At 51.4% G+C, this 25,026-nt stretch overlaps 1 protein-coding gene across 11 annotated transcripts in view; it reads right to left on the bottom strand.

Moving 5' to 3' along the window:
- Window positions 1-16,908: 16,908 nt before the first annotated feature.
- TMCC1 (transmembrane and coiled-coil domain family 1) overlaps window positions 16,909-25,026 on the bottom strand; it is a 180,301-nt gene continuing 172,183 nt past the window's right edge. For 9 of the 11 annotated variants that reach the window (XM_064496222.1, XM_064496221.1, XM_064496220.1 and 6 more), the window contains 2 exons: window positions 23,067-23,202; window positions 16,909-20,862 (listed from right to left, as the gene is read on the bottom strand). In XM_064496222.1, coding sequence (XP_064352292.1) covers window positions 20,548-20,862; window positions 23,067-23,202 — 451 coding nt within the window. In that variant the 3' untranslated portion in view covers window positions 16,909-20,547. The other 2 variants (XR_004142614.2, XM_064496219.1) reach the window with 2 other exon arrangements.

Below are 25,026 nucleotides of genomic sequence, written 5' to 3'. Positions count from 1 at the left end.
AGGAGGTGCTCTTATCCCTAAGTGAGCACTGAACAAGCCCTCGGGCTGGTGTGGCGTCCAACAGAACACAGACTTAGTGGTGGGTGCACGGCAGAGACGCTGAACGGCTGCCCAGGGAGGGAGCCCCCAGCGCCTGCCCAGCGTCCAGGGGAAGCTATTTCCAGCTCCGGGAAACAGGAAGTGAGTCATGGCCAAGAAGGCCGGCCAGACGCTCCGCACCTCGGGTGCGATTGATGAGCGCCCGGACGGAAGGGCCGGCCGCACCTCGGGAAGCAGGAAGGAGGCCTGGAGGAAGAGGATAGGAGGAGAGACCCTCTCCCCAGCAAAACAGGCGGCCCTGAGGGGCCCCAGCGGAAGCAGATGAGGTCAGCACAGATGCGGCCACCAGCCCATTGTCCCACCACACCTGGGGTCGGTGGAGCGGCCACATACCAAAACCCCCCAACCCAACCGACAGCCATCCTGGGCCAGCCCAGGGCCTGCACTTATCTCATTTACTGCGCCTCCCCCGGCCCCGCGAGCACAGGGTCTACGGGCCCACTTTACAGAAGGCCAAAGAGAGGCAGGGACTTGCCAAGGCCACGTAAACAGACAGGATAGCGTGGGACTTGAACCCAGCTCTGTGTGACCATGGATCTCTCAGAGGGTACAGGAGACTCAGGGGACACCAGCACTGGCCCGGAGGCAGCCACCAAGAATGTCTGGGGCAGGTGTCTGAGGCCCTGGCTGGATTTTAGTCCCATTTCAGTCTCTACCTGAAAACAGGACCAAGCAAGTCCCCTGCCCCTGGCCCCAATTTCCCCATCCTCATTCAAGAGGCCTGACTGCCCAGGCCAGAGTCAAAGAGTCAAAGTCAGGCGTCTGAGGCTGGGATGGTCCCCTAAGCTGGGGCTCCCTGGGCTGGGGACCAGGGGACCCCTTCCACCTTACATCCAGGGACCCCAAGGATGGTTTGGCCAGGGCACCACCTGTGAACGTCCATCTGGGACAAGGGGCTGTGTTGGCCCGCTGTGGTCACCCCTGACAGCGGTGGGGGGTGCTCAGGCGAACTTTCACTTCCTCAGCTGGACCCACATCACCCCCATCCCTGCCCTTCCATTCTCACTTCCCTCTCCACGCCATAGGCAGAGTTGGGCACCCGCTGCCCCTAAAGGAAACAAGGGCTTCCATGGCCTGAGCGCCAGCCCCAGCACCTGGGCTTGGACGCACCGAGCAGCTACCCATGGGCATCTGAGGCCCTGCCACTGAGGGTGTGCCTCCGGGGTCACAGAGTCAGGGAGAGGCAGGATCAGGATGCTTTTCTGGGTTATGACCTCTGGGTAGGGGTGGGGGGTTGAAAATTTTCTTTCGAAATTTTCTAAGTTTCATCAAAGAATGTGTATTATTGGTGTTAAAAATAAGCACAGGACAAGTGCTATGGGGTTGGGGGATGTGGGTGCTGGTCGATATTTGCTGGGAATCAGAGGCCAAAAGCACAGGTGCACTTATAAAGGGAAGGGTGGTGGGGCCGCGGGGCCTGGAGGTGAGGGGCACTCAGATTGCCTCAGCCCTGCCCCGGACCTGTCGCCGCCCCATGGCCCAGAGGGACAGACTCAGCTCCACTGCAGTGGAGTGACGGAGGCTCAGAACAGCTGGCCACCTGGCCGGGGTCACCCACCCAAGAAGGGCCAGCAGGACTGCCCACCCCAGACCCTCCCGTCAGACACAACTTCCAGGGCTGGACTCACCTGGGTGGTCCGCAGACCCCTCTGAAAGTCAGCACTGGTGGAGCGCCAGCTCCGCGACTTGCTGAGTCAAGCCCTGCTTTGTGCCTCAGTTTCTCCGGCCGCCATGGAGCATTGACTCTGGGCGGAGCCAGCGCGCGGGGCGCGTGCGCGCACGGGGCTGCTATTGGACGGACGGACAGACGTCGGGCGGTCTCCGCTCCACGCACATGCGTAAGTGACGGGCCGCGCAGTTTATCTGGCCCGGAGGTGCGTTCCTCTGCCTCCTGTGTCCCCATTCCCATCCCTTTCTCGTCACTGGACCTCAAGGCCACCACTGGGGCTTGGGCACGGGGAGCCGGAGCCCTGACCCTTTGGATCCCCTCGTGCCCACCCAGCGCTGTCTCCGCGTGATTGGGGGAGGGGCCGAGAGGTTAAGTGAGGAGCCTCAGAAAAGCCTCTTAAATGCTACAGTCACAGCGTGATTTACGGTAGTTTTGAGACGCCCTCTCGCCCATAATTCACTTCCATTTGCAGGACCCTTGGCCCCCTCGCAGAGGATACCGGGAGAAGGCAGGAGGGGGGTGGTCGCACTATTTTTAGCACCAGTAGCTGAGTGGGCTGCTGTGAATTATGGGTCTGGGGCTCCGCTGTCGCCTCCAAGGCCTGCAGCCTCCTAGCCAAGACATCAGACCACCTCGGCACCAACCCCAGCTCCCGCCCTCGCTGGGCTGGTTGAAGCACCTGCCGGGCGCCTCCTGGGCCTTGCCCTTGGGCAGTTCAAGTTAGTTCCGCCAGGTGGTGCTGTTATCCCCATTTTACGGAGAAGGAAACTGAGGCTCAGGGAGAACTCACTGCCCGAAGTGACATAGCCAGGGTCGTCGGAGTCCAGCCCTTGTGCCCTGTCCCATCCATACCCACTCTGTGCCTGTACGCCTTACCCCGACCCTGTGGCCTCCCATCTGAGTCCGACTCCCCCTCTGCTTTCTCCCCAATTACCTTCTCCCTCCCAGATCAAGATCCCCGAGCAGACAGTGAGGACCATAGTGGTGCAGAGAAGAGGGCTGTAAATCAACAAGACCAGCCCACAGTGGAAGATGGAGTGTAGATTAATGAGAGCAGAAAGGTGCTGATACCAGTTTAGCCCTGGCAGGGGAGGTCAGGGGAGGGCTTCCTGGAGAGACAACGCTTGATCTCAGTGGGGCTACCAATGGGGGCAGGGGTTGAGAGGGGACAGCCTGTGCAAAGACCCAGAGGCTGGAAGGAGCACATCACATTTTTCCCAACTGTTGGCCCTTCCTGGCCCTTCCCTCTCACCTCCCCACCCAGATCTCTCCTCCCTGACCTCCCCCACCCACGCGCATCCTCTCCGGGTGGCTCCTCCAAAGCCCGGAACAGGAGGTGGGACTCCAACCCCATAGCTCTCAGATGAGGAGAAACTGCTCCAAAGAGGGGGGAAAAAAAATCTCACACACATTAATTCCATTGTTTCCGCTCGCAGATCCTGCCTGAAAAACAAAAACAAAATCAAAATCAAACCCCAGCTGGGGGAGGCTTTATCTGGCAAAATGTTCAAGTAGGGGGTTGAGTGGTGGACCAGACAGGAGATCTGGTGCCCTGGGGCCATGGAGCAGACACATACCTCTGTGCGCGCCCACACCGCCCCTCCCTGAGTGCTAGGGGTGCTGGTGCCCGGACCTCATCATTTGTCTCAGTCCCCAAGCAGTGTCCCCTTCACATCCGTACTGGGGGTGGGGGGCTGGTCACACAGCAGAGCTGGGATTTCAGTCTGGATCTTTGTGACCCGGGAAACCTCTGGCTTGCCCACCCACTTGCCACAGTTCACAGGGCACTGGGAGCAGTTAATGGGGAGGAAGTGTTAGCAAGGTCACCTCCCTGCCTCTGCTCACACATCCAGGGACGGGGAGCTCACTCTTCACAACAACCATTTTTACACACTTTGCATTGCCAGGAGAGTCCAGTCCTGCCCACCCCCCACACCCCTGGCCTGGCTTCTAGTCTCTGACAGGGACCCGGGAGGCCCTGCAGCGACGGGAACGGGACTGGAGGTGCGGCCCCATGAGACACTATCCAGAAAATGGGAAAGAGTGGGGAGGCCATGGGAGGGGAGATAAAATCTGGCCCCTTCTAGTCCCTTGGAGCCTCCCCGCCAAAGCCTCTCACAACCCCGTGGGCAGTGTCACCCCTTGGCGCCAGGCCTAGGCGCACTTCCCGCCTCCTGACAGCCCTCAGAGGGGATGAGATGAGGCCCATTTTCCGGACGGGACACTGAAGCCCAGCGCTGAAGCAGCAGGAGGCCCCGAGGCGGCGGGTGGACCCCATGCCGGGATCTGGGTGCCTCCTTCCCGCTTCCCTCCAGGCTTGACCTCAACAGCTCCTGGTTGGGCTTTTCCCAGAGCTGAGGCCGGAAGCACAGGTCCCGGGTGTTTGTTCAGGCCAGGCTGGGGCTCCGGGCAGGCGAGGCGGAAATGGCCACAAGATGTTTGTCCAAGTGGGGGTCAGGCTCTGCCGCCAGGAGTTTGGAGGAAGGGCTGGAGGAGCAGAAGGCCCGAGTCAGCACACCCCGTGGCCGGGCCTGCCTGGCCCGCAGGGGCAGGGCTGCACACAGTAGGCACTTAGCGGATAAGGAATCATGCTGGTGCCTCCCTCAGCCAGGGCAGGGCCCAGGCCCCAACCCCCTCATCTCCTCCCTCACCCCCAAATCATTCCATTGAGCAACCCAGAGGCCCCACCTCCCAGACAGAGCAAGAGTCTGACCCCACTCCCTGCCTCCCCCCTACCCAGGTCCAGCCCCCAGCTTCCCGCCTGCCCGGGCCTTTCCAGCAGCTTCCTCACTGGGCGCCGCTTGCCCCAGCAGTCTATTCTTCTCTGGCCTTGGCGCCAGAGGGATCCTATTAACACGCAAATCAGATCTTGTCTCTTCTGGCTCAACACTCACCCAGGCGCCCCCTAAGAGCAAAAGCCATCTGCTATGGGCTGAACTGTGTCCCCCAAATTCACATATTGAAGTCCCATTCGCCAGTACCTTGGAATGTGACTGTATGGGGAGACTGGGCTTTTCAAGAAGTGATTAAGTTAAAATGAGGCCCTGTGGGTGGGCCCCATTCCAACAGTATCCTCAGGAGAAGAGACCAGGGCACAGACAGAGGAAAGACCTTGTGAGGACACAGAGAGAAGGGGGCCACCTGCAGGCCAGCGAGAGAGGCCTCAGGAGAAACCAAACCCGGCAACACCTGATCGTGGACTTCTGGCCTCCAGAACTTCGAGCAAAGAAATTTCTGTCGTTGAGCTGCGGTGCTTTGCTGTGGCGGCCAGAGCAGCTACGACACCATCAGATCCTGTTGCCCTGGCCAACCTCTGCTTCTCCTCTTGGCCCCTTTGCTCTCTGCTCCTGGACTTGGCCTTGGCTTGTTTGCCCTCTGCCGTTATGCCCTTCCCCCAGGGCTGCCACCTTCTTATCACTCGAGTCCCTGCTCAAATGTCCGCCTTAAAAGAGATCCTCCCGGACCCAAGTGCTCCTTGGGGGCTGCCAGCCATTTCTCCTGCCAGCCTCGGACCTCCACCAGGGGAGGGGCTGGTGCTCCATGCCAGATGGTGCCTGGCACACAGGAGACGTGCAATGAAGCTTTGTTGAAGACAGGAGGCAGGCCCCTCCCAGCACTAACTCCCCATCTCCCAAAACACAGATCACAAGGGGCTTCAGAGGCAGAGCTGGGCCTCCAGGGGCCCCGCAGACTCAGGTGGCAGCCCCCAGTGGTCCAGCCCTGAGACCTACCCACTTGCCAGCTGCATGGGCTGCTGCCTCCCTCCCACATCCTTGGCTTCCAAACACAGCACCTGTGTTCACTCCCCTTTTTCCTCATTTGTCTTTCAGCAATTCTTCCAGAGTCTCTGCCAAAGACCAAATGCATGCCCCCAAACTCCTATGTTAAATCCTAACCTACAAAGTGATTGCATTAGGAGGCGGGACTCTGGGGTGATTAGGTCATGAAGGTGGAGCCCTGGTGAATAGGATTAGTGCCCTTATGAAAGAGACCCCAGAGAACGCCCTTGTCCCTCCTGCAGTGGGAAGGCACGTGGAGTGTGAATGAGGCAGCAGGCTCTCACCAGGCACCAGATCTGCTGTTACTTTTCAGCCTCCAGAACCATGAGAAGCAAATATCCGCTGCTTATGAACCAGTCTAGGTATCCTGTGACAGCAGCCCCCGGCGGACTAAGACAGGCTCCTCGCCTCGGACGGTGGAGCAGGTAGGATCCAGGCTGAAACCCAGCCCCATCCCTTTGACCTGGGGACTCAGTGCCAGCTCCTTCCCTCGGGGGCTGAGCATCTGGGAAGGACCTGAGCTCAGGAAGGTTCATGACAGCTCAGTCTTGGGGATGCATGGGGAGCGGCATGTGGGCACCCAAGCATGTGCACGTGGGCCGACTCTGGCCCCAGGACCCCTCCCTGCGCCTAAATACTGTCTAGAAGCAGGATGAGGAGAGGCCGTGAGACTACTGGGGCTGCTCTGGGCGTTTGCTCACTTATTCAGTCAATAAACACTCTCTGGAGACAACTCCATGCCCACTCCAGTGGCTGAAGTTTAAGACTGACAATGACAAGTGTTGAGAAGGACACCGAGTGACAGGAACTGTATACAAGGCTGGGAGTAGGGCGGGGTGGTATTTGTGTGTGTGAAACGAGGCAGCCACTCTGGAGAACCATTTAGTAGTTTCTTAAAAAGTCAAATGGAGACTCAGACAACCCAGCAGCCCCACTCCTGGGTATTGGCATGAAATCAGGACGCACGTCACACAGAAACCTGCGCACAGGTGTTCACAGTAGCAGCTCTGTAACTGCCCCAAGCCAGAAAAAACCTGAATGTCCCACACCTGGGGAACAAATGAACAGATGACAGTGCAGCCACACGATATAACCAAAAGCAATGAGCTACCGACAATGCACACCATGGGTGGATCTCAAAGCCGGATTCAGAAGTCTCCACGCTGTAAGAGCCCAGTTCTGCCACATTCTGGACAAGGCCAGGTTGCCAAGGGCAGGCATAGACTGGGAAGGGGCACCAGGGAACTTCCTGGGTAGCTGGGAATGTCCTGTCTTGTTCTGAGAGTTGGTTACAGGGTATAAACGTGTAAAAATTCATCAAACTTTACATATTTGAGATCCGCCCACTACCCTCCGTGTAAATTATACCTCAATTGGAAAAATGAAAGTTTTTAAAAGCCGCCACTCCCCTTGCCAGGCCGCCTGCGGGGTGAAGGTGGGCCCCTAGCCCCTTGGGGGCCGCAGTGGGGGGCCCAGGCGAGGCGAGGCGCCCCTGCTCCGCACGGGGGCGCTGCCTGGTCCGGTCCAGGCCCGGGGCGTGCGGGGCCCGAAGCCGCGCCAGTGGCCCGCGTCCCGGCCGCCCAGGCAGGGTAAGGCCGGAAGCGGCGCGCGGGGTGGGCTGGGGGCCATTGTCTGCACGTCCGCTCCAGCCCCGCCCCGCATTGTCCCCTGGTGGGACCCTCCCCGGGGCGGGGCTGGGGTCGCTGAGTCGCGCGGTGGAGCCTAGCCCGCCGCGCCGCTCCCTCCCCAGGGTGTTGGTTCCGGCCAGCACGCAGTCCCCAGAGGCCAGGGTCACTTGTGCCATCTCTTTTCCCCCTTGGGGCTTTGAGCCCGTCAGAAACCACAGACGCCGCTGGCGGCGGGGTGGGGGTGGGGCACTCGCTAGCCGATGATCACGTGGACGCAAAACGGGAATCAAGGAGACGGGACAAACATTCCAGCCCTTGCCAGTGACCCCGCAGTGCACCAGGCACTGGGGACACACCGGGAAACAGGACAGACAGGGGCCTGTCCACAGCGGAGAGTCCCAAGCCACGACAAATAAGTGACTGTACCTTTGCACAAATGAGGAGACCAGGGAAGAGGGCTCCGGTACTAGGTGGTAGCCCGAGGCTCTGGGCAGGTGATGTGCTAGCAGAGAGCACGGGAGGTAGAGGCAGCCCTGGGGGGAGTCGGGGCAGAGGGGCCGCGTGGACAAAGGCCTGGAGACCAGAAGGTGCTGCATGGGTTTGAGGCCAGCAGGTGGAGACCCGTGGTGGGTGGGAGGTGAGGTCAGAGAGCGGCCTTGTGGAAGCCCAGACTTAAGGGGAGAGGCCGCATCTGGGAGTCAAATCCAGAGACGGCGGGGCTTGGGCCAGCAGCTTGCTGAGAAAAAAGGAGTCGCGAAGGCTTGAGTTCTAGCCATGCTCGTTTGCCCTCTCCGGGCCTGTTTCCCGAGTTGTAGAAAGCGTCCGGGTTTGGAAGCTCTGAAATTCGGACCTTTCTCAAACCAAGGACAATGCGACTTCACCTTGTTTGCACGGGAAATGCGCCTGCAGAGGCTCACAGACTCAGGCGGACCTATAAAGGGAAAATCAAACCCGCACAGCCGGAGACGCCCTGGGCGGGAGGCTCTAGTCCACCGGGAGCTGGACAGAGGGACGTCGGGAGCTGCTGCCCGAGGCGGGGAGTTTAAAGGTCTCCAATGCAGAAGGTGCGCTCCCTGCAGCGGCCACCAGGCGGCGGCAGAGACCAGAGAGTGCTTCGAAATAATTTCAAAATTACAGAAAAACTGTGAGAACAGTACAGAAAACCCTTGAACCCCTTTTTTATTTCTTTTTTTTTCTTTTTTTTTTGCGGGAGGAGGTAATTAGACTTACTTATTTATTGTTGGAGGAGGTACCAGGGACTGAACCCAGGACCTGTGCTTGTTAAGCAGGAGCTCTACCGCTTGAGCTGTACCCTCCCACTTGGACCCCGTTCTTAATCCAGATTCACCAAGTTTTAGCATTCTGACCCCTTCTCTGCATATTCAAGTCCCTCTCCAAGCATTAGGAGAGTGAGTTGCAGACATGATGCCCTTTGAACCCGAAATACTTCAGTGAGTGTTTCCCAAGAACAAGGACATTCTATTGCACAACTGCAGTGGAGTTTTCAAGATCAGAAGGTTTAATCATGATGCGATCTGCAACATCTTATTCAAATATTGCCAATTGTACCAACGAGGTCTTTTATAGCATCACCCCCGCCCCCATCCCAAATCCGGGATCCACTCCAGGATCACATTTAGTTGTTCATTTATATTTTAATTGAAATTTATTGTAAACTAACTGTACTTCAGTAAATATATATATATTTTTTAAAGTGAAAAAAATTTTTATTCACTAAGCTTTCCAGGGCTTCCCAGTCATTGGAAAAGATGGCTGTAAAGAGTTCTAGCCTCGCCGTTCTTAACTGCATGACTCTGGCTGGGAAGGTCCCATCCAGGTCTTCTCTCCTGAAAGGTGTCAGGCTATAGGCAGGGGGTGTGGGAGAGGCCGGACGAGGCAAAGAATGCACCTGCATTCTGATATGGAATCTTTCATTCATTCTTCCTGGCCTGACCCACATCTCCAAGTGCTTGGCCAAGGGGTCTCTCCCAGTTCCCTACTGCAGTCTTCCAGTGGGGCACTGATTCCTTGAGAAAGCAGCTTCTTGCTTTGGAAGAGAAAGGCAAATGCCCCCAACGAGCAAATGCCAACAAAAGGCCAGCTGGGAGTCCTGCTCTGGGTCTGGAGCGGAAGCAGGGCTCTAGGACTCCAGGTGCTGGCAGATAAACCCCTGCCTGCAGCAAAATCCCAGGAGGGCCCAATCCTTTTGTCGGCTAATAGAGATTAAACATAATTTCTTTAACTTTTATCAAGAAAAATGGAAACATACACAAATAGTATAAGCAACCCTCATTTACCTGTCACCCAGTTGCAAAAAATAACTCTTGATGATGGATAACTTTGATTTTGGGCATAAACCTCAAAGGGAGTTAAAATCATTGAGTGACATTGCTGCAAAATTCCCCCCCTTCTTTCCTTTGCTTATTTGACAAGATTTCTGAGCACTTATACCTGTAATAGTGATAATGAGGACGAGATGAAGCTGAACACAGTCTCATCATAGAAATAAGGAATACTGGGGGGAAGGTGTAGCTCAACTGGGAGAGTACATGCTTAGTGTCTAGAAGTCCTGGGTTCAATCCCCAGGACTGCCTCTAGAGATAAACAAACAAACCAAACTATCCCACCCCACAAAAAAAAAGTTAAAAAAAAAAAAAAAAGAAAGAAAGAAGGAATATTTATCCACTAGTACACAAAATGGGGAAAATCCAATCAACTCATTTAAAAATGCATTCTAATAACATTTTGTTCCATCAGTGTCCACAACAGTTGTAGTATATTTACATTGTTTTGACCAACTGCATACAAATAATATTTGTGATGATACCTTTCCAGAATAACATTTTAACACTTAGTGACTTAAGATCACAGAAAATTTATAATTTTTAAAACTTCAGTTTCCATCTGTAGTTTTTGCTGCAGAGAAGACGGTGTGATCAGTAAGAGCCTTACATTAGGCTACAGCTTTGTGGGGAGCGTGGAACTGAAGACGTTTCAAAGAGAAAAAGTAAGGGGAGAACTTCACAGAGGAGCTTGTTTGTGTGCTGTTTCTATGGGTGGCGGTGGGTCTCCCATCACTGCGCTCTTTACTTTAGAGTCACTGCATGTAGTACAGAGAGTGATGGAAGGGCTTACAATATTTAAAATATCCTGGAAGTTACATCCTTTGCATCCATTTAAGCTTTAATATTATCGATGTCAATTTAAAAAAGTGTCAGAGGGTGCAGTGTCCCCGAATTCTTTCGGGAGGCCCACTAGCAAAACTGTTTGCAGCTCTCCGATGGGTGGACCCAGGGAGCCGGGTCTGAAGTGCAGGAACCCCCCGGCCCCTGCACGCTGGCCTCCCTCCAGACTCAACTTCCTCTGGGTTCTTGTCCCATAACTGGGAGATTAGTCTCAATCACTGGTTGTTTCACCCCTGAAGCCACTGACAGTCTGAGGTCCCTGAGGAGAGAAACCCGTCCCCCAGCTCCCCTCACAGTCGGGCAGGGCTGGGGTGGACACACAGAGAAGGCAGAGCAGACCGTCTGCCTGGGGGAGGCGGAGATGGGAGGAGGGCTGTCGGGAGACTTCGGAGAAGAGCTGCTCTTTGAAGGAAGAATAGAAGTTTCCTGAGACAGACGGAGGGAAGGGCAGTGAGAACAGCCTGTGTGAAGGTAAGGAGGTGACAGCAGTTGCGGGAGTGGCGGCATTCTGTCATACGCAGCGGAGGGGACACAGGGCACAGGGCTTCTGCTAAGAGCATCCCTGGTCTGCGGTCCCCGAGCGTTTCCTGCCCGCCAGGTGCTGCTCTAGGTCCCAGACAAGGGTTAGCTCGGGACACCCTCCTAACAGCCTCCTGAGACCGGTGCTAGTGTCACCCCTGCCCTTCAGCTGAGTTGACGAGACAGTGAGAGGTGGCGTGATGTGCCTGAGGTCACCGGGCCTGGGCAGAGGCCGTCTGGGGGACTCCGCAGAGACCTGCCCCAGAGGCACGCCGCCCCTCCTGCCCAAGCAGCAGGGCTTTCCAGCACAAACCCAGCCTCGTCCTGTCCAGGCGTCGGGGTTCCGGGTGGTGGGCACACTGCTGCCCAGCTGGGGCCGGTCTGGAGCCCCTGGAAGGCCTCCCGGGAGCCGCAGCAAGTTGGCCGGGCCTGGGGCGTCTGCTGCAGCCCCACGCCTGCTCTCATGGCCCGACAGCCAGGGGGCAGACGGGCAGGGTCGGAGGCTCTGCTCCGAGCCTCTGCTGCCCCATCTCCCTCTCTCGCTCACCCACACCATCCAAAAGTCAAGGCCTCCCCTTGCCTGTCAACTCCGCCACTTTCTACCTGGCTCACCTCCGGCAAGACCCCAGCCTCTCTGGACTCATCAGCAAAGAGCCGTTCATATTACACTGGGCCAGACGGAACTGCTGTTTTTATAGCTCAAATCAGTTGAGTATTGGAAATTTCACATAGTTCCACCTACTGGCATCTCGTGGGGAGACTGGGAGGATTAAACAAGACACACACAAGACAACTTAGCGTGGCCCCCGGGCGTACAAGCACTTGACATAGTCAGCTTTGTGTCCATGCGGGGTGAAGGACGCAAAAGTGGGTAAGAAGCAGTGTGCATCTTAAGGAGCTTGTGTGGGACACATGACTGGGCATATTACGGAAATACAACCTGAATTAGATTGGCCCCCAAGTGGGGATTAGTTCGTGGTACCCCAGCAGGTCTCACCCAATCACAGCTCGGCGAGGATGGGCTGCAGGAGCAGCCGGGGCCCGTGGTGCCGGAGGGCGCGCTCTGTGCCTGCCTGGGGTCTCTGCCAATAGCTCTCATGAGCTTCACACTTACCTCTCCTAAGACCTAGGAGCTAGGACTGACCCTCGCTCTGGGACAGACTGTGAGAACACAGCCATGCCCGCACAGACAGCCTGGCTGGACAGAGGGCAGGTGTGGTCCTGGAAGGGAGGGTGTCAGCTGACCATCCCTGACGAGTCCACCAACACACAGGTCTCCTGGCTGCAAGTAATAAACCCAATCAAACCAGCTTTGGCAATGAAGGGAATTCACTGGCTCATCACCCTGGGAGGTTTAAGAGATGAAACTGGCTTCAAGCATGGCTGCATCTAGGAGTCGAACTGGTTCGTCAGGAACCTGCCCCTCTTGCCCATGTCTTGGCTTTGCCTCCCTCCCTCTTGACTTCATGCCTGGGCAGGCTGTGCTCCTGGCAGCTCTGGGGGCCGCGTCCTCGTAGGAAGCAGCCTGAGGGAGAAGAGTCCCTCTTTCCCAACACAGCCAGCGAGAGCCCCGGGAGAGGCTCCGGCCTGACTTGGCTCACCTGTCCGTCTCCAGAGCCAGGATCGTGGGATCGGGTCGTGAACGATGGGGAGCGAGAATGGGGGAAAGTGTCTCCTGAAAAAGGGCTCAGTTAGCAGAGGAAGGGATGTGGTGTGGTCAAACCACACATAAACCAAGGGGTCCATCAGTGAGGCAGGTGTGGGGACAGGGACGGAGCAGAGCCAGGGTCACCTGAGTGTCCGTGGGGACGTCACAGGGAAGAGGCTCTTAACTCCCCAGAAGGTTACCACAGAACTGCCACCTCACCCAGCAAGGCCACTCCCAGCTGTGCACCCCAAAGAACGGAAAACGGGGCCTCAAACAAGTGCATGCACACCCACAGTCACAGCAGCGCCACTCATTGCGCCCAAAGGGTGGAGACAGCCCACACGGCCATCGGGAGTGAGTGGGTGGACGGGAACGCGCCCGAGCCCCACAGTAGGTGCCGTTCGGCCGCGGAGAGGAATGAAAGGCCACGCTGCAACGGGGGTGAACGCTGAAAGCACTCTGCTGAGTGAAGGAAGCCAGACGAACGTTCATGTTTTGGATGATTCCATTTACGTGAAGCATCTGGCATAGGTAAATCACAGAGACAGCCCGGAATGGTGGCTGGAGTGGGGTTGGGGGAGCGACGAAACTGTTTCAAAACCAGACGGAGGCAGTGGTTGCACAGTATTGTGAATGCATCAAATACCACGGAATTGTCCAATTTAAAATGGTTAGTTTTGTTATGTGAATTTCACCTTAATAATAAAAGGACACTTGCCCAGAAAAAAAAGGACAAATAATGTACGCTATCTGGTATTTACTTCGAAAGGATCCAGTTTGAGGGCGAGAGGGGAGTGGAGAGGAGTGGAGGGCAGGTACGGATGAAGCAAGACTGACCCCAAATTGGTAACTGTTGATTGGGGTTCATGACACTATTCACTTTTGCCCTATGTTTGAAAAATTCCTTAATAAAAAGTTAAATAAAAGAGTAAGAGCTTGTCAGGCAGACAGACAGGGGTGTGTGTGTGTGTGTGTGTGTGTGTGTGTGTAGTCACTACAAGAAGAGGGAAGAGCACAAAGGTGCAGAGGAGGGAAGCAGTCAGGGCAAAGCTCGAAGGAAGGGGCTTGTGGGACTGTGGGACACCTGCATGAAGACTCGGGCCAAGTCCAATGTCACCAACGAGCAGAAGACCAGGCTTCCTTCCTTCTTTCCTTCCTTCTTCTTTTTTTTAAAAATAAAATCTTGGTTTTAAGCAGAAATAGTCTCAAATCTGCTGGGTCAGAGGTCACAAAGTCCAAGCACGTCTCCTGTTCACTGGCGGGGCTTCATTCAGAACTCACTGAATCTTACTTTGGGTATAATCCTGATAAGCTGGGTTAAGTGGAATCGTAGCGCACAGCAGATGAAAGGCAGTTTTCAGAGGGGAAGTGAAAGGTGTTTAGGTAAGGCAAGGACATTGGCAGAAATGAAATGTGACAGCCTGGCTTGGAGCATAAGACAGGAAAGCTTCCGAAACGAGGTATTAGGATAAAATCAGAGAGTCATCAAGGAACTGCAAATCACAGCCACAGGGGGTGTGAGGAAGAAGTCAGGTAACAACAAGTGCTGGTGAGGATGTGGAGACGGCTGGGAGGAAGGGAAGAAGCCTCCGCCACTTTCGGTAGTTTCTCAAAAGATTAAACAGTTGCTATATTACCCAGCAATTCCACCCTCAGTGTACACCCAAGAGAAATGAGACATATGTTCACTCAAAAACTTGAACGTGAATGTTCACAGCGACACCATTCATGACAGCTGAAAAAGCGGAGACAACCCAAATATCCATCAACTGGTGATGGACAGAGATGTGGTGGATCCATACGACGCAGGAATACTCAGCCGCAGAAAGGAGTGAGGCACCAAAACACGTTACCACAGAGGTGAACCGTGACAGCATCCTAAGGGAAAGAAGCCAGTCACAAAGGACCATGCCCTGTATGGTTCCATTTACAGAAAACGTCCAAAACGGCAAATCTCCTGATAGAAGGTAGATTCGCGATTTCCAAGGGCTGGGGGAGTAGCAGGGTGACAGCTAATGGGTCATTTTGGAGGTGATGAAAACGGTCTGGAATTAGGGGTGTTGGATGCACAACGGTCAATATACTGAAAACCACTGCGTAGAACCCTTTAAATGGGTGAACTGAATGGTACCTCAATAAAGCTGCTGTTTTGAAAAAAAGAATAAAAGCACAGTAGCCTGGGTTGTTTTAGTGCAGGGCCAAACAGAATCGTGCTTCTCAATTATCTGAGTCACCTTCTCCGGGCCGGCAACCTGGTTAAATGATTTCAGCAGGAAGTGTGTCATTTACGTTCTGAAAGATACCTACTGAAAATGAGTAAGAGGGAAAAAATTCTTCCAGTGCTTAAAGCAGTGTGATTCAGAGTCCAAATCGTGCTTTCCCATTTACTAGTGAAACAACTTGCCCGTAGGATAAAATCCAAACCCCTATCTGAGTTTGTTTTCATCTACAACATGGGAATTATGCCGTTTCCTTTCCAGAGCAACTCTAAGAATCAGAAGTGAAACGAGTGGCGCTGCCTGGCCCAGAATAGGGATTATGTAGCAATTTAAAAACTACACTTCTCAAAGAGCACCCACTACGTGCCTGCACCATGCCAGGCGCTGAGGAGCCATGAACACAATTCCCCTGCGTGTGGCGAAGACATCACCAGTGTCATCTCTCAGCCCCTTGGCCCGGTGTTCGCGCCTCCCTTTGCCAGTTTTCCTTCCCTGTGGCTGTGACACTCTCCTTTGCTGTTTCTATGGTCAGAGTATTCTTGACACACACTTTCTTTGGTTTCCCAAACCAACTCAAGAGCCAGAGCGGCCAGGGACAGCCCAAATTCTGGCTGCTGGGCCCTCCATCAGGTGAGAGTGGGAGACGTGGGTGAGAGAATCTGGCAGGAGCCGGATGAGTGAGACAAGTCCTGTCCTCAGGGAATTCCCGGCCTGTAACTCGCACTTGCAGTGGAGGCCATGGCAGCTGGGACTGGGTGAGGCGCCGTACAGTTATCTCATCGAATCCTCACAAACTTCTAAGGTATAGTGGTTGTTAACAATTATTTTCATCATGGCTTGCTGTACATTTTAACAGTCACGTTAACTACTGAAATGAAGTCTTCTAAAAGAATATTCCTTTGGACAGTTTAGGCATTCATTAAGGCAGAGACCTGAATAAACTTTCTAAGTACTCCTGCTGAAGGATTTAAGAATTCTAATGCCAGGGGTTGGGTGTAGCTCAGTGGTAGAGCGCGTGCTCAGCATGCACGAGGTCCTGGGTTCAATCCCCAGTGCCTCCACTTAAAAAAAAAAAGGCAAAAAAAGAATTCAAACGCCGAAGATTTCATATATATATTTATGGAATGAACTCTGAGCCTTCCATACCTTCACTTCCCAGATATCAAAAAGATTTAAGCTCCCTCCATTCTAGGATCAAAAGGCCAAACACCCTGGACAGCTTTCCTCAACCAGCTGACTGGCTCGGATGACATGAGCAGGGGGCCTATGACTGTCTTTATGCACAGGCTGGGTCACTACACCTCTCAACGCCTTCTTGTACCCATGGTGCAAGTCTTGAGCATGGCATTCAGCATTTGTTGCAACCATTTTTAACTTTGCTCCTGAGTCACACCTTCTTCCAGGCAGCCTCCCAACCACCCAAGGCTCTTATTTTCACAAGGCCCCCGAGGTAGGATCAAGATGAGCGTGGTATCTCCATTTTACAAGCGGGATAGGAGGGACAGAGCTGGGAAGCCAGAAGAGTGGCCCAAACACTGCGACGCTCAGGTTGGGCCTGTGAAGGACCAAGTCCTCAAGACCCTGTCTGGCATCCTGTCGAAGGCAACGTGAGCGCTTCTGGACTTCCAGAGGCCTCCAGAGATTAAAGGAGCCACCATAGAAATTACTACCTCTGTAACAAAGCCATAGATGGAACTAGGCTAGAAAATCACTCTTTCGTGTACGTAGGACTTCACATGTTACATGTTTTGCAAAGTAAGTTTTTACACTCATAACACTTGTTCGTTGACAAAGCCTTGTAACAACAGACAGGGATCATTATGCCCATCTGGGCTCATCAGATGCTAAATGTGGGGGGGTACTGCCTCTAGAGGACTCCCTCCAAAGGTCTCAAAGGCGGTCTCATCTTCCAGCCTAAAGGAATGGTGGCAAAGCGCCAGCCTGAAGCCATGTGTACACAGTCCAGGGAGACAGTGACAGCTACCAGCTATCAGTTATGGTTTCAAGACACTGGCTACACACACACCCACACACGCACACACACACTCTCACAGAGTTTCTCATGCACAAACTAGTGCAAAGTTTTCAGACCGACAAACTTGTCATCGGAAACCGAATATGCAAAAATAAAGAGCAAAATAAACCCGAGTCCAACCACCTCGTTAATAGCTGAGGTCTTTATTTCAATTTGTATGTACAGTAAAAGTGCTGCTGAGAATCGGCAGCGACCAGACAAAACATAAATGTAATTCTCTCTCAACAATTAGCAGCTTAAGATCTATCAGCTACAGTGTTAACGTTCACACGTTCACAAGTGTCATTTCTGTACTTTTCAATTCGTGCAAGTGAGTTTTTATTCTTACACACGTTGATAAAACACACTTACAGTCTAGTAGTCAGTCCTACCGAGGGTAACTTCACCTAGCATACACAACACACAGACAGAAGTGTTAACTCTTAGAGCCACGTTCAAAATCCCCGGTTTCATTTGGGGGTGGGAACCCTAATTTTACCTGTGCCAATTTTCTGGTTATAGTATTTGGTTTTGTTTAGGGTGCATATTTTCTGAAGCTGAAAGGCAGCTCCTTACTGGAAGTCGCTTGGAGTTCGGCGACTCATTGGACTGTACCTCAAAGGAATATGAGATCAAAAACAAAACCAAATGCAGCAAAGACCACATGAAAATATGCTCATTGTTACGACATGGCTAGCAAGGAAGGCTCCATCTGTGTTTTTCTTGGTACCAGGCTTTTCACCTCAACAGGGGAGAGAGAAGATCCCACCCAGCCAGCGAAGTTACAAAATTCAACCTGCTTTTGCTTCTTAAGGAGGCAGTGGAATCGAAAGCCTTCCTTGCTAGGATGCACTGAGTATATTTCCGAAGAACTGAAATTGGAGCAGACAGAAGTGCCCTTCAATTACCAGAAAGAAGGTAGAGTGTTAGTCACTCTACAACCTGAACGGAGCCACCCAGGCAGCCACAGCCAGCCTCACACACCAGCACTAACAGTGATCCAGGAATGCTTCATTTCAAAGGGAATGCACGGAGTCTTTAAAAGAGGAGAAGCATTAGAGCGAGGTTTCCACCCACAGAACTGTTAAACCATGAGGGCGAGGGTGCAGAAGAGCTCTGAACAGACAAGAGAATCCAAAAACAGCCGCAGTGCAGAGACACTCAAAGGCAGCAGGTGCGGGCAGCACAAAGTGGGCCGAAGGCATGACACCAAGGCAAGGTTACAGACAGCATTAAATGCAGACAACTGTGGGGCCTGGTGAATAATCAAGGGACCAGAAAGCCAGAGAGCCGTCACTGTGCCTGATCTAGCCCGGAGGTCCTTCCTGGGACAGTCTGAGAGAGGAGGAGGGAGTTAGTGCGGGCCTGTTTGGCTGGGAGCTCGTGGAGCTTTCCAGAGGTGAAAACACTCCTTTGATAGAAACTGTCCCAAGGCAAATGGGAACAACTTCAGTCCATCGGCCGCAGCGACTTCCAATGCCCCACAAAACTTAGTGACCTCCACACAGTTCAGGGGATTCAGAAGTTCTATCTTAGAAAAATTGGAGGGTGTGGCTGGAGCATCTTTTCAATAACTTGGTGGGGCTCTCTTCCCCACTCTGAGGGATTAAAGTAAAGCAGAAAGTTAGGAGAAACTGCTGGCTTGACAAGGTCATGGGGTCCCTTGGCACTCCAGCCTAAAGTCACTGCACTATTTCTAGGCAAAGTTAACATTTTAAATACATATGCTTGGGAACAATTTGTTTTGGGCCTGAATAGGAATTGGTTCCAGTTATTTTTTTTTAAAAGAAAAATCACCCCTGTGGTCCCTTCTCTGGGCACTGATTCTGAGAGGTCAACAGAGCTAACAGGTGTACTACAGTCACCTGGGGATAGAGTGAAGGCTGGGGTACCTGAGTTACAATATCAAAATGATTATGGAAACAACATGCAGACTCTGAGAAGGCCGGCCTGCCCAGCCACAGGAGGCTGGAGCTGTCTTGTAAAGCGTCCTCTCAGACAGACAAGGCAATGCTAATCTCGTTCCAGGAGAATCTCCTGGACTGGGGGAGACAGGCAAGCATGCTCTGCTACTCTCTTCAGGGCACAGTAGGTGCCTCTTGCTGTTGGTACAGAACGGAGGCCAAGAGGGAACAGCATTTGTGATTCAGCACTGTTAGTAGGAAAAGACTGACCAAGCTTTCTAGACATGCTCTAAAACCCCAAGTCCACCAGGACGGTAGAGCTGGTTATAGGCTGGGTAAGAAGGCTCAGTCCGTTTTTCTAAACCATCTACAAATGTCCACTGAGCACAGCCATGTTAATATATCAGTCTTGATGAATAGGAAGCTGACAACATTTTATACCCCAAACTTGGGTCCTTCTAACCTGACATTCTCTTTCTGCTCTTTAGAGAGAATCGCCTTTAGTTGATTCTCTCAGAGAGACAGAATAAAGCTTTGAAATTAAGGATGCTGGGGCCAAAATGCAGACAGAAAATTCCATATCACTTTGGTTTCAGTAATTAGGGGGTGTTAAAAAATAAATTAAGAAAATGCAAGGAATTACTTATGACTCTCATAACATAGCCTCCATTTTTCCTAAAGACAATGCAGTCCAAAGTCACTGGGTGAACGTATTCTTGGGGCAAAAAAACTTCTATCCTAGCATGCTGGTCTGTGGAAACAGCCTCCCCCTTTCCTCTCCAGCCAAGCCAAGCCCAGAGAGTGGTGGTGTGGGGGTGGCAGGACACCAAAAAGCAGGAGCAGCAGCCAGAGGAGGGGGTTTAAGCTGCGTCTCAGGACAGGGGTGTCAGAGGGCAGCATTTACAGCACGTCTTCCTTCACTCAAATTGTTTCAAGACAAGAGGGAGCAGCACACTTAAATATCCACACATTTCTTCATTTAAAAACATCACTTCTTTATTTTAAAGGAAAAATAAAAGACCCTCCCAACCCTTTCCAAAAAAACCCAATAATAATAATAACAATAAAAAATCCTATTAGAAACCATAAGGAAGCACTGAGAGTCTGAGTTTACATTCTTCAAGTATGCTGTTCAGATTTTTTTGTTTTTTAAATTGGTGACTATACACATATTTAAAAAAACCTTAAAAGTGCGGCCATGGGATTTGCTTAAAATTAAGTATTTAGAGGGCTGTTTCAAAATACTGTATGTAGTAGGGCTGTGCAGTGATCCTCTGGGGCACGATGCTCTCACTCCTGTATCCCAGCAAAGGTTAAGGGACCAGGTTCAACAGTGATCACACTTCCAGAGTTAGCGTGAGTGGCCAACTTGGGTGAGAAAGCCAGGGAGATCCATGTGTTCATCCACGGACAAGGGAAATCCACCCTGAATCCAGAAATTCAGACATGGAATGTGGTAGGACTTCACAGTAAAGTTAGTCTGGGAGGGGAGAGGTGGTGAGCCCAGACAAGGCAGGGTGTTAGGTTTAACTGGTTTCCCTAATCGGGTTTTAGTGCAGTCCTTCAAGCCACAATTTAGAATGCCCTTCGGTGTGCTCCAGATTGTTGGTTCATGTTAAAGGACTGTTTAAGATCTGCATCCCAAGGAAAATCATGCTACATAAAAATGATCCAAGATTTTTGCCCAAAAAACTTCTTGGATAAAATCTAAAAAATACTATTGCAATTGCGTCTTTTGAAGAAAAAAACATTATTCTAAATGTAAACAGATTCACTCAACTCTCTTGTTGCTGTAGAAAACTTCAGAGTAGGTATGTCGCTGTCTGAGTCCTCGCTGCGTGCACTGGCCAGATGGTGGGGAGCACGGCCTCCTGGGGCCAGCATCACCTCGGGGAGGAAAAGAACCGCTCCACGTAGCTGAAGAGGGCGTCCCAGTGCTTCCAGAGAAAGGCAATGAAGACCACAAGGAATAAAGTGCTGAACGTCCTGTTGCGCGTCTTCATGAGCGGGACCACGCAGTTGGCCACCGTGGAGACGAAGACCAGGAGGACGGCCATGAGCGCCAGGAGGATGTTGATGAGCTTGCCCAGCAGGTTGCGCGCCGTGGCGTTCTCCAGCCCCTCCAGCTGCACCACCTGCTGCTGCTGCTGCTGCAGCTCCATCTTAGAGATGCGGGTCTGGCATGCCTCCAGGGCCTCCTGTGGGCCAGAACAGGGGACAGGTAAGCCTTCTGCTCACGGGCACTCCGAGGGGCTGGCGTGCCCCTTGGGCAAACCGGACGCACCTGGAGCTACACCAGGGACTGAAAACCTGCCAGAGCCTTGAGTGTAAGAGGCCAAATGCACAACTCGCCACTCAAGGGGCTGTAACTCGCCTGAATCGCCCTCCACAGCACTCCTGCAGGACGGCTCACAGGAAGCAGTCGCTACGATTTGATTTGGTCTTAAACGTTTTAATAACAAAACTTCAAATATATGATATTGTTTCTCTTTTTTTCCATTTAAAAATTATTACTTTAAATTATTAAATTAATTAAGAACACACATACTTGTTCAACAAAAAAATTTCAAACAGGGACACACAGTCTCTCTTGATATCGTCCTTAATTCCAGCCCCGCCCTTGATGCCACTGTCAGTTTGGTGTGTGTTCGTCCTTTCACTTGTCTGTAAGTCTATACAATATGTGCCTAGGCATATGCATGGAGTTATTTTAAAATTTTCTATCTTAATACAGGTAGTATCTAACTACAGGAATGATCCACAGCTTGCTTTTTTCACTCAACAGTGAGTCCTGGAGATCTCTCTACGTTCTTTTTAACAGCTACCTAGCATTTTATAGAATGGATATGTCAGAGATCCCTACTGGAGAGACCAAACATTTCTAGCGATCTGCTCCCCTCAAGGTCATGACCTTCACCCATGAGATTATATGAAAGTTACCCTAACATTCACACATCAGAACCTATTTCCTTAGTGATGGTCAGATACCTTCCAAAGTTCAGCAGTGGAGGGAGCCCTGGGTTTTCTTGGTCTTGGTTTCAATGGGTCCTGGTTTCCTGAGATTTGAGGTGAAGGCCAGGCAACTTCAGACTGAAGCTCAGCCAGAGAATGGGAATACAGTGGGTACACCCCAGCCCAGAACGATCTTGGGAAAAAAGCTAAAACATAAACAGAATTCCGGGGCCTAGAAAAGATGGCAACTGGGCAAATGATCCAGACATTCCCCTGATTCTTGCAGGCTGCTGCAATAAAAGTTCCCTAGATCATGTCCCTTCTCCAAAACTAGTTAATTTCAAGATGCCTGCACATGACACTACCGTTTCCTTAGAAACACCTCCCAAGTGGGATGATAAAAAGTTAAATATTCTGTTTTCTCTCAGATCAAACCACAGGACTATTAACCAGAAACATCACTGCCTCATGTGTTATTCTTGCAAACTGCCTGGTAATGCACCTGTAAAAGGTCTGCGTCTGGCAGCTAGGACAGAAGACCCCTCTGCGTAGAAGAAGACAAATAAGGTGGCCCCGAGGCTCGTCAGAGCAGCTCCTGAAGCGGTAACCAACAGATGGAGTGCATGTACTTTCCCATGTGCTGAGACGACTGTGATCCTAAGAAAACTTGCCAAGAACCAAGCAAGCACACCAACTCACCAGCTCCAAACGGTAGACAGACTTGTGCAAAATGCCCTCATCTGAAGAGCCGGCACTACAGTTGGGTGTAAGCTTCTCTTGTACTCTACCCTCCCCATATTTTTTCCTAAACATATATTTTTTATTGTGGTAAAATACATACAACACAAAATTTACCATTTGAATCATTTTAAAGTATATAGTTCAGTGGCATTTAGTAAATCCACGATCTGTGCAACCATCACTACTATTAAAGTTCAGAACGTTTTCATCACCCCAGGAAGAACCCCCTATCCATTAGCTGTCACTCCCCTTTCCCCCAGTTCCTGACCACCACTAATAATATATTTTCTGTCTTTAAAGATTTGCTTACTCTGGGCGTTTCATGTAAAGGGAATCATACAATACGTGGCCCTTTGTGACTGGTTTCTTCCTCTGCGCACCATGTTTTCAAGATGCATCCACACTGAGGCAGGTGCCAGCACTTCATTCTTTTCTTTTTCTTTTTTTATTGTGGTGAAATACACATAACATAAAATTTATCACCTTAACCACTCTCAAGTGTACAGTTCAGTGGTATTAAATACATTTGTAATGTTGTACAAACACCACCAGCATCCATCTCCATAGCTCTTTTCACCTTGTGAAAGGGAAACTCTGGACCCATTAAACAATAACTTCCCTACCCCACCAGCACCCCTCTCACCCCCTGGCAACCACCATTCTGCTTCCCGTTAGCCTTTTGCTTTTACCCCTGGACTTTCATGCTGACCTGGATGTCCCGGGCCCGTTCATAGGACTGATATGCAATCTTCTCTTCCATGCTGGCCAATTCCTGCTTCAAGTTCAAGATTTCATTCTGGTGGAGCTCTGTCAGGTCATTCAGTTGTTCTTCTAATCGTTCACATCTAAGAAAGGGGAAAAGTTAAATCTTTTATGCATTCTGTATTTTTCCTGGTATTATTCATATCTAATCCCCAAAATCCATTCTGCAAAAGAAGAAAATAGAAGCACAAAGAAATTAAATGTGTGGCCTGGGGTAACAGGGCACGCTAGTGGGTACACCTCTCAGTCCCTGGAACTAAGGTGCTATAATGTGGCTGTCACAAGGCTACATCATAGCAGAAACATGGCTCTTCGATGTTATTCTCAACACACAGTATTTGCAGTGATGCCAGGAGCCCTAGTTAGCTTTGAGCATATTCATTCTATTTTATTAAATTACAATTTTTAAATTTTTTATTATATTTTTAAATGGAAGTACTGGGGATTGAATCCAGGACCTCATGCATGCTAAGCATGTGCTCTGTCACTGAACTACACCCATTTTAAATGAGGCAGTTCTGATTTAGCTCTGAGCAGCATATACGAGAGGCAAAATTTTACTAGTGTAAAATTAAGCAGGTCTCATCAGAAGATAAACAGCACATAAGTGAAAACTGACCTCCTAGCAGTCACTAGTAGCTCATTCTGACACTGGGCAGGTCACTCACCTGGATGGCCATGATTCAGAGCCCAATATCCTCATGGCCAAGCAGTGTCTGGACAGTGTCAACAAACATGTACTGAGAGCCTGCTGTTGCCAGCCATGTTCAAACTACTGGGAATACTGTGGTAAGCAGGACGGTGCCTGCCCTCAGGAGTTTGCATGCTAAGCGGGGGTGGAAGGCAGAAAACCCAAGACAACTGACTGCAGGTGTACTGATTGCAGGTATGGATACGTAAGCCAGAAAAGACCAGCAGGGTGTCTGGGGGATGAGTGCGCTGTAAGGTCAAGGAGGCCTCGTCCTCCCTCGCCATTCAATGCTCTTCAACAATGAAGCTGAAACTTGAGCGATGACAAGAACGGGCCTTGTAAAGATGTGAGGGAAGAGTGTCTCAAAGTAGAAGGCACAGGAAGTGTAAAGTTTGCAGACTTTAGGGACATTTCTGTGGCTGTGGCTGAGTAAAAGATGGGGAGAAGGCAGGGACGGTTTTGTTCACCTTGTACCTCTAGCACTTAGGACCCAGGTGTACTCTACACAAAGATGGGACCTGGGCAGGGCATCTAAGGACCAATTTTAAAGGGTGAGCTCAGAGATTCCTGGTGGGAAAAGAACACGAGTAAAGGGCAGGATGCAGAAATGTATGGGATAACCGAATAGTGGATCTAAGTTGAAGAAAAAAAGGGAACTCTGGCTTTAAAAAGTGAGTAGGGTTTCTGGAAAGACAGTACATGGTCCCACAGCGACTGCTGAGGGGGAGGGTGACACGAGGAACACAGTGTTGTAAGAAAACGTGTTGTCTGGGCGTGGTGAAGCCTGGGATAGTCGCGTAAACAACCCGATGTCTATCAACTGATGAACGGATATTTAAAATGTAGTCTATTTATTTGGAAAGAAAAAGAAATGAAGTAATGACACATGCTACAATATGGATGAACCTGGAAAATATTATGCTAAGTGAAAGATGCCAGTAAGAAACAACTGCAAATTATGATTCCGTGTGAAATGTTCAGAATAGGCAAATCTATAAAGACAGAAAGACTAACGGTTTCCAGTGGTTGGGGCAAGGTTGAGAAGACTGGAGAGTGATGAAAATGATCATGGTGATGACTGCATGTATCTGTGAATATACTAAAACCCCTCATCTGCATACTTAAAATGGGTGAATTGTACTGTATATGAATTATATCTCAATAAAAAAGGTTATGGATGTCTGCAGTTTACTTTGAAATTCATCAAGAACACAAC

The sequence above is a fragment of the Camelus dromedarius genome, chromosome 17 (genome assembly GCF_036321535.1).
Source record: "Camelus dromedarius isolate mCamDro1 chromosome 17, mCamDro1.pat, whole genome shotgun sequence".
Lineage (NCBI taxonomy): Eukaryota > Metazoa > Chordata > Mammalia > Artiodactyla > Camelidae > Camelus > Camelus dromedarius.
Note: the sequence above shows the minus strand (reverse complement) of the source record. Positions and strands in the feature narration are given on the sequence as shown.